The following is a 10,137-nucleotide window of genomic DNA, read 5'->3' on the forward strand; positions in this document are numbered from 1 at the left end:
TAAATGTTCAACTTGGACTCCGGACATGATCTCCTAGCTCCTGAGTTTGAGCCCCACATTGGGCTCTGTGCTAATGCCCAGAGCTTGGAGCCTACTTCAGATTCTGTCTCCCTCCGTGCCCCTCCCCTGCTCACACAATCAGTCTGTCTGTCTGTCTGTCTGTCTGTCTCTCTCTCTCTCTCTCTCAAAAATAAACATTGCAATGCCCTTGCTTGCACCACTTCCCCTTCCTGTTTCCTCAATTCCAGATGAGTTTATATTGCCCCATTTCTTGTGTTATGCAGATTTCATAAACTCATAAACTTTATACTAAGGTATTTGGATTTAATGTGTTATATATGACAAGAATATTGGCATTTAAGGTACTTAACAAAGAATTACTTACCAATAGAGTATCACATAGTATTTATTTATTTTTAATTTATTTTTAATGTTTTTAATTTATTTTTGAGAGACAGAAAGAGACAATGCAAGAAGGGAGGGTCAGAGAGAGAGGGAGACACAGAATCCCAAGACAGGCTCCAGGCTCTGAGCTGTCAGCACAGAGCCCAGTGCGGGGCTCGAACCCATGAACCATGAGGTCATGACCTGAGCCAAAGTCGGATGCTTAACCGACTGAGCCATCTAGGCACCCCTCACATAGTATTTAAAACATGGCTCTATTGTCCATCAAATCTGGGTTCAAGTTCTGATTCTGCAAACTTACTAGCTCGGTAATCTTAAAGGATTTACTTCTCTCTTTTAGGTTTTTCATCCAAAACAGGGATCTTTAGAGTACGTATTTCATAGGGTTGTTATGAAAATTGAGATACGCCTGCCACATAGGAAGTGATTAATATTGATATTATTAGTGTAGGCACTTCACACCAGTTGGGGATAAGTTTGTGGATAAGAAGGGTCATCCTAAGTCCTTAATCCATACTAAGTTAATTTCCTTTACTTAAGGATCAATAATAACGAAGTCCTTTAAGGACATTTTTCTGCATTTCCAGAGCTGGCATCATTTTAGTCTTTATTATTTCAATGGTAAAAAAATAAATTCAGTGACAGGCGGTTCCCTGTCCCAGAGGTCAGTTTACTTCAGCATCTATATCCTTGGGCTTTCAGCCCAGTCCTGAGGACAGAGGAGCATTTAGGGGTTGGAGGGCACTCCCAGCTTGACTCAGATGTCACAAACTAAATCTCAAGATGATGATTCACATGCCATTCTTCCCAGTTTTTGGCACAGTGACTAGTGTGGATTTCATCTGGTCAACACAGAAGTATTATGTCATAAATTAGTCCTAGAAAAACTTAAACCAATCCACTGGTCTCCAAACTTTTTTGCATGTGGTGTTATCAGTGGAGGCATCATTGTTTAACAGTAGATTATACAGAATGCCAATAAAACTGATCAAAGTGGAACTGTCTGGTTGAAGCAGAGTAATGAGACCTGGCAGGATCAGCATTTGGCCTCCTTTTCTCCATTGAAGCACTTTCAAGAACTCCTAAGATTCTGAAGAAAACAATTTGATAAATACTAATCTAATCTTCTTTTTATGTGTTGGAGGAAATCAGATTTAGACATTTGCTCAAAGTCACTGAACTGATTGAGACACAACCTGGCCTAGATTGCCTTAAATTTAGCCTTGGTTAATATTAATTAGTGCTTAAGAAGATGCAGTTGTTGTTGTTTTTAATGTTTTTTTATTTATTTTGAGAGAGAGAGAGTGACAGTGTGAGCAGGGGAGGGGCAGAGAGAGAGGGAGACACAGAATGTGAAGCGGGCTTCGGGCTCTAAGCTGTCAGCAAGAGCCTGATGCAGGGCTTGAACTCACAAACCGCAAGATCATGATCTGAGCTGAAGTCGGATGCTTAACCAACTGAGCCCCCCAGGCCCCCCTAATGTGGATGATCTTTGTAGGTATTCTCTGCCTGTGTCATGCTTGCCAGAGTTGAAAATGAAATAAAAATGTGAACTTTTTTTTCTTCAACAGCTCTCAAAGAAAGTAAACAACATAGAGACAGGCTGGGCCTTGGGGGCCACCTTTCATCTGCTGCAATCTCTGGGCATCTCCCACTAAGCCAGGCTCTTCTTCTGAGGATTCCATTCGTCAAGGAGAGAGGACTCAGTCATGTTCTGAGCTAGTCTGAGGATAGCCTGGACTGAGGCCCAGCAGCTCAATTCATCAGGAGGAAGGAGCTTTTGGAGACAGGTCTTGCCCTTGAGTCTGGAGATTTGGGTTTAATTAAGTTTATATATCTAATGTGAACTCTTGACCTTACCACTCTGCTCGCACAGCTGGCACCAGAGTCTAAATCTTTGAGATTCTTTGTGTGTCACAGCCAAAAGGAATAGCTTTGAAACTTAACCTTGGAGAGCCCAGGGACAGGTCCCTGGGAACCAAAGAAAAATCTCATTTCAGCCCTTTGAGTGCCTCATCCCTTTGAACATATTAATTTACCTCTTACACACTAAACTAAGCCCATTGATTGCAATCTCATGACCCATCGACGCCAGTATTTTTTTTTCTCCTCCCTATACATTGCCATGTCCCATCCTCTTTCTGCTCACCTCCCCTAAAAACAAACAACCCCCCCCCCCAAAATAAACCTGGTTTATACTTTTCATGTATAATTCAAAGGGAGAAAAAAGGTAACGTGTCTGAAATTGTGTGATCCTGCTTTGTGCCAGTTCCCATCAGCCAACTGAGAGCCATCCTAAATCTTGGCAAGATAGAGAGCAACTCTCACTGTGCAGACCCTCAGCCTAAAAAAGGAGGCCATTTGGTCTCTAGGGACAAGGTTTGGGAGAGCGTAGCTCCCTTGAATAGACCTTTTAATCGACTTTTAATCAGGCAACCCTGGGATTAATTAACATATGCTACTTTATAGGAATGCGTGTGTATTCAGTGCCAGTTCCTCCTCCCAGGCAAATGTGTTAATAGTTAATTTCTCATCCTAAACGAGTGTTCTTTGTATTTCTAAGAAATCAGTCTATCCCGGCTTTTGGTCTGTGCTGGGATGCCTGTGCCTGTGCTATTCAGGAGTCTAGAATTGGGTCATAGCTCCTTGTAGTTTGCCCTTTTATTCTCTGTTTATAGTAGTTCTCTTCCTGCCCTGACCCTGATCATTTTAGTAGCTAACTTCCTCTAAATTGTTTGCCTAGTTCCAGAGTTTCTGGTATCTTTTTTTTTTTTTTAATTTTTAAAAAATGTTTTTTTATTTATTTTTGAGAGACAGAGACAGCATGAGCAGGGGAGGGTCAGAGAGAGAGGGAGACACAGAATCCTAAGACAGGCTCCAGGCTTCTGAGCTAGCTGTCTGCACAGAGCCCGATGCGGGGCTCCAGCCCACGAACCTTGAGATCATGACCTGAGCCGAAGCCAGAAGCCAAACGCTTAACCAACTGAGCCACCCAGGCGCCCCTCTGGTATCTTTCTTGATGGTACCTAACATTTGATTTGGTTGGCCTTTTTGGCCCACATCAGTACAGTGGATTCTCTTTTTGTTTGAGTGTTGAAAGCTCTTTTGATTTTGTGAATTATTTCCTGTAAAATTCAACATCATTATTGTTTTGTGTGTGTGTGTGTGTGTGTGTGTGTGTGTGTGTGTGTGTGTGAGTTGTTTTTTGGTTTTTTACAGGATCATCATCTGCTGCTTGTCTACCCACTCGAGTGTTCTTGGACCTCAAAGATCTTTGTATAGTTGGGCTCCTTTACCTTACTCTTTGCCTCCAGCTTCTTTCCAACAAGGTTTGTGTGTACCCAAACTTGTAGCCTTCACAGTAGACCCTTATCAGCTCTTTCAAAAAAGGTGTTAAATACACCTGGCCCTCACACTAGTTCCTGGGGAAACTTATTTTTTAGTCATTTCATTGAGTCAATAAATATTTAACATCTGATATGTGCAAGTAGGCAAATTTCTATAGCCTCATCCCTCAAACTTTAGTCCTTTAATTCAATGTGTAGTTTTGTAAGATTCTTCTTTTATTATACTGAGGTCACCTTTGTACCTACTGTCTTCCTCAAAAGATGCTACATAATTAAATAATAGAATCTTCAGAAAGTTGAAAACTGCCAAAGAGAAAACCCAGTCTTTGGCCCATTGCAAAATTCCCTGAACATTTCTAATTGGTTATCATTCGTCTTCTGTTTAGGCATATGTTTGGACAGCTTATTCCATTTTTGGACTGTACTAATGTTAAAATCCATTTTATATTGAGCTGAAATTACCTATCTTCTCAGTGGTCTTAGTTCTGCTCTAATCCCTCCTTCAGCAGCTTTTCAATCTTTTTTTTAAAATTTTTTTTTAATTTTTTATTTATTTTTAAGAGAGAGAGATCGTGTGAGCAGGGGAGGATCAGAGAGAGGGAGACAGAATCCACAGATAGGCTCCAGGCTCTGAGCTAGCTGTCAGCACAGAGCCTGATGCGGGGCTCAAACCCAAGAACCGCGAGATCATGGCCTGAGTCAAAGCTGGATGCTCAACTGACTGAGCCACCCAGGCGCCCCTAAACAGCTTTTCAACCTTTTGAGAAAATGCCCAAGTCCTTTATGGTCTCTTCTTTAACATACCATATGGCTTCTAGACCCATCTTTCAAAAAAAAAAAAAAAGGTAGGGTGCTAGAACCAGTCATTATACACTAAATGTTCTTCCATATGACTAGGGAGAGAGACTGTTTTCCTCTAGTAGAAACCAAGTTGTTTTCCCAAGAAGTAAGCTGTGTTCACCATACTTGTCCAGCTTGATGGGTCTGGCGAAGTAAGATTCCATGGTCTTTAGCAACACAGCTAAAGCTGTGTTGTCTGTGAAGCTTCTAAATAGGGGGCAGGTACTGTTCAGCTAACTCCTTTGGTCATCCGACGTGCCTTCAGAAATCTTGGGTAGATGCAGTATCCAGAAGTGTATCTACTTATGTTCTGATTCCCTTGATGAGAACATGTGAAGAATTAATTTATCCATTTTAGGAACAATTTGGAATGAGAATTTATAGTTCTTAGAAAAAATTTTTCTATAATGTCCTTTCTGCCCCTTAGTGTACCTTTGGGCCTCTTATTGAGGGGGTCATATAGAATCTACTATTGCTGGTTAAGTTTCCTTTCTCTAAATGTGTTTGTAAGATTTCAAACACTAAGGACATGGCTTGGCATATAATGAATGTTGTTTGTTACATCATCATCATATGAAGAACATCTTCTGTGGGTTGTGGAGGTTCGCAAGATGTGCCTTAAAATTTTTCCTGTCCTGCCTGATTTGGTTTGCATATGTTTGGAGTCCATGTTCTCCTTACCTGGGGTACCTTTTCACTTTTTGTGAAAGATGAAAGATTTTTCCCTATGGTGACCTTTCTGGACTTTCTGGACTCTACTCACACAGCTTTCCATAGTAACTGCCATATTCCATTCTAGGCATATTTCTCCTGAGATTCCAGGAAGGTTCATGACTGTCACCTTTTAAAAAATTTTTTAATGTTTTATTTATTTTTGAGAGAGAGAGACATCATGAGCAGGGGAGGGTCAGAGAGAGACACAGAATCTGAAGACAGGCTCTAGGCTCTGAGCTGTCAGCACAGAGCCCGACACTGGGCTCGAACCCATGAACTGCAAGATCATGACCTGAGTCAAAGCCAGATGCTCAACCCACTGAGCCACCCAGGCGCCCCATGACTGTCACTTTCTTTAGTATCTATAAATCTTCTGTATTTGCCTGAAAAGCTCCCCCTGTGGTAACAGTTTTCTCATTCCTTCAAAAATTTATTCCCAAGAATGGTTTAGTTTGGTTCAAAAGCAGACGGTTTCTTCTCATTTCATCTTCAAATCAGACTTTTGGGCAAGATATTTTTTACACTGTACAAATACAGTGGATGCACAAATCTCCTTAAAAGGATTCTCTGAGACCATGAAGTAAGCTTTTTGAAAACCCAGGGCAAGACCCTCTTTTCCCCCACAAGTCAGCCACTAGTCTGCAACCAAACATGTGATTCTGCTGCTAATCAAATTTCCCTTTTAACCTGGTTCCTGAGATCTTCAAACCTGTGCAATTAAATTATTTATTGTTTTATTACCAGACAGTGGTGTCCCAGAGAGGAACCATAAATAAAATTGAATTCTGGTGCTGTGATAAGGAAGTAATAACTAACATTTATAAGATTTTTTTTTCCCAGAAAGTCCAGTGTGCACCTTTAACAAAGGTTAAAGCAATTTATGCTTAAACAATATGCATTGTTAGGGATTTTAAAACAGCAATTCTAACAAAAATGCATGAATTGGGTATTTTTAATTTTTATCTTCATCAGAAAGCAATTGTATAAATTTATGACCATCATTAAAAAGAATTATGTAAGTCTTTATTATGTAAGTTTCTAGTGTACAGCTTTATAATTCATCTGTATATACTACCAGGAGATCATCACCACAAACCTCGTCACCGTCCAGTTGGCCGCCGCCTCCTCTGGTAACCACCAGTCTGTTCTCTATAAGGTTTTTATTTTGCTGGCCCTTTTGTTTTTTGACATTCCACATGTAAGTGAAACTGACTTTTCTCCAGTGTATGTGTTCTTGGCTCCTTTGTGGTAAAATAATTGCCCCAATATGTGTAGGTTTATTTTTTGGGCTCTCAGTTCTGTTCCATTTGACCTCTGTGTCTGTTTTTGTGCCCATACCATACTGTTTTGATTACTACAGCTTTGTAGTTTGAATGGTTTTAAATCAGAGAGCTTGATACCTCCAGCTTTGTTCTTCTTTCTCAAGATTGCTTTGGCTATTTGGGATCTTTTGTAGTTCCATACAAATTTTAGAATTATTTGTTCAAATTCTGTGAAGTATGCTATTGGAATTTTAAGAGGAATTGCTTTGAATCTATAGATTCCTTTGAGTAGTATGGGCATTTTTAATATTAATTCTTCAAATCCATAAGCACAGAACTCCTTTCCTTTTGTTTGTTGTTTCTTCCATCAGTGTCTTATAAATGTCCACATCTTTCACCTCTTTAAGTTTATTTATAGGTATTTTATTCTTTTTGATGCAATTGTGAATTGCAAATAGGATTGTTTAACTTTTCCTGATGCTTTATTCTTAATGTGTAGAAACACTACAGATTTCTGTGCATTGATTTTATATCCTGGAACGTTACTGAAGTTTTTAGTTCTAGCAGTTTTCTGATGGGGTCTTAGGTTTTCTATGTATAGTATCATGTCATCCGCAAATATTTTTTCTTCCATTCTGATTTGGCTGCTTTTTCTCTTGCCTGATTGCTGTCACTAGGACTTCAAGTACTCTATTGAATAAAAGGTGAGAAGGGGCATTCTTGTCTTTTTCCTGTTCTTAGATGAAAGGCTGTCTTTCAGCTTTGCGCTGAGTATGATGTTAGCTATGATTGTCATATTTATTAAGTTACATTCCCTACTGTGCCTACTTTATTGAGAATTTTGTTTTTCAGTGTTTATTTTTGAGAGTGTGAGCAGGAGAGGCACAGAGAGAGGAGGAGTCACAGAATCCAAAGCAGACTCTTAGCTGGCAGCAGAGCCCAATGCAGGGCTCAAACTCACGAGTCGTGAGATCATGACCTGAGCTAAAGTTGGATGCTTAACTGACTGAGCCACCCAGGTGTCCCTTTGTTGAGAATTTTTAACCTAAAGGAGTATTGATTTTGTTGCATGGTTTTTCTGCATCTATTGAGATGTTCAGGTGACTTTAATTTTCTTTCTGTTAACATATCTCATTGATTGATATTTGTATGGTGAACTTTCCTTGCATCCCTTGAGTAAATTCCACTTGATTGTGGTGTATGATCCTTTTTAATGTATCATTAGATTAGAATAGCGTATTTCGTTCAGAACTTTTGCATCTATGTTCATCAAGGATATTGGCCTATAATTTTGTTTTTGCCTGGTTTTGGTTTTTGGAATACTGTTTGGCCTTGTAAAATGTGTTTGGAAGCTATTCCTCTTTTGGAAGAGTTTGAGAAAGGTAAGTAGTAAATCTTTAAAGTTTGGTAGAACTTGCCAGTGAAGCTGTCTGATATCAGACTTTGCTTATTGGGAGATATTTTAATTTACTATTTCAGACTCCTTATTAGTCATCAGTCTATTCATATTTTGTTCATGATTCTGTTTTGGAAGATTGTATGTTTCTAGGAATTCACTTCCAAGTTGTCCAACTTGTTGGCATTTAATTGTTCACAGGAGTCTCTTAGGATCCTTTGTATTTCAGTATATCAGTTGTAACTATTCTGTGATTTCTGATTGTGTCCTCTTTTTTCTTGGTTAGTCTGCTTAGGGTTTGTAGATTTTATCTTTTCAAAGAACTCAACTCTTGGGGTGCCTGGGTGGCTCAGTCTGTTAAGCATCTGACTCGATCTCAGGGTCATGAGCTCAAGCCCATGTTAGGCTGAGCACCGGGTATGAAGCCCACTTTAAAAAAAAACAGCTTAGTTTCATTGATATTTTTTTTTAAGTATCTTTTTTCTAATTTGATCTACCTTCTACTAATTTGGGGCTGTTTTCCTTTTCTAGAAAGTTCCATTAGGTATAATGTCAGTTTGAGATTTTGTTAGTTTCTTCAAGTAGATCTGTATTGCTGTGAACTTCCTTCTTAGAAGTGCTTTTGCTACATCCCATATTTTTTGGTATGTCATATTGTTTTCATTTGTCTGTAGGTATTTCTCCTTTGATTTCATGGATTACTCATTGGGTTAACAGCACATTATTTAATATCCTTTTTGTGGTTTTTCCCGTTTTCTTGTTAATTTATAGTTTCATACCATTGTGGTCAGAAAAGATGCTTGATAGCATTTCAGTTTTAACTTATGGAGACTTGGTTTTTCAGCCTAACATGATTTATTCTGGAAAATATTCTGTGTACACTTGAATGTGTATTCTCCTTTTTTTTTTTTGAGAGAGAGAGAACAGGGAAGAGACAGAAACGGAGACACATTCTGAAGCAGGTTCCAGGCTCTGAACTTTAAGTAGAATCCAACACAGGGCTCGAACTCAAAAACTGAGATTATGACCTGAGCCAAAGTCAGATGCTTAACCAACTGAGCCACCAAAGTGTTTCTGTATTCTGCTTTTAGATGGGATGTTCTGAGTATGTCTATCAAGTTTGTGTGGTCTAATGTGTTAAGCCCAATGTTTTGTGGTTGGGGTTTTTGTTTTTGTTTTTTTTTTAATGATTGATCTATTGATGAGAATAGAATAGTAAAGTTTCCTACTGGGGTACCTGGGTGGTTCAGTCAGTTAAGCGTCCAACTCTTGATTTTGGCTCAGGTCACGATCTCATGGTTTGTAAGTTTGATCCCCATGTCAGGTTCTGTGTGGACAAAGCAGAACCTGCTTGAATTCTCTCTCCAGCTGTCTCTACCCCCTCCCCTGGTTGCTTTCGCACTCACTCACTCGCCAAATAAATAGTTTAAGAAAAAAAAAAGTCTACAATTGCTTTCAGTATATCCCTTTAGGAGTGTTAGTATTTTTTGGTGTTCCTACATTGTGTGCATATATCTATATATATATATATATATAAATGTTATCTTTTCTTGCTAGATTAACCCCTCTTCTCCTGTGTAATGCCGTTGGTCTTTTATTACAGCCTTTGTTTTACAGTCGATTTTGTCTGATAAGGAGTATAGCTTATCAGGTTTTCTTTTCATTTCCATGGATTATCTTTTTCTTTCCCTTCCGATTTCAGCCTGGGTTGTGTCGTTCTGAAGTGTCTCTTGTAGACAGTATGTAGATGTGTGGTTCTTTTAATCCATGTAGTCACTCTGTCATTTGATTGGCAAATTTAGTCCTTTTTCATTATAAGTAATTATGGGTAAGTACACTTACTGCCATTTTGTTCATTGTTTTCTGACTGTTTCTGTAGTTCTTGGTGGTTCTTTCTTCCCTTGTGGATTGTGGCTTTCTAGTTTTCTTTTTAAATTCTTTTCTCTCTCTCTTTTTTTTTTGTGTGTGTATTTACTGTTTTTCCCTTGTGGTTACCATGAGGTTCACATAAAATATGCTATTTAAATTAGCAGTCTGTTTCAAGTCGACAGAAACTTGATTTCTAAAATTAGCAAAATGGATGAGACAGCCCCTTAGCAATTTTAGTAATAAGTCTTTTCAACCAAATCATTATAGCCTTCCTTTGGGATTTTTTTCTTGGCTTGACTGATCT

The 10,137-nt window shown here is 38.9% G+C and overlaps 1 protein-coding gene across 1 annotated transcript in view; it reads left to right on the forward strand.

The window, feature by feature from the left end:
* Positions 1-2,613, forward strand: part of ENTPD5 (ectonucleoside triphosphate diphosphohydrolase 5 (inactive)) — a 46,713-nt gene extending 44,100 nt beyond the window's left edge. The window contains exon 17 of the mRNA XM_029951200.1: positions 1,977-2,613. Within this exon, the coding sequence (XP_029807060.1) occupies positions 1,977-2,063 (87 nt within the window). The 3' untranslated portion in view covers positions 2,064-2,613. The remainder of the gene's footprint in view (positions 1-1,976) is intronic.
* Positions 2,614-10,137: the final 7,524 nt, after the last annotated feature.

The sequence above is a fragment of the Suricata suricatta genome, chromosome 9 (assembly GCF_006229205.1).
Source record: "Suricata suricatta isolate VVHF042 chromosome 9, meerkat_22Aug2017_6uvM2_HiC, whole genome shotgun sequence".
Classification (NCBI taxonomy): domain Eukaryota; kingdom Metazoa; phylum Chordata; class Mammalia; order Carnivora; family Herpestidae; genus Suricata; species Suricata suricatta.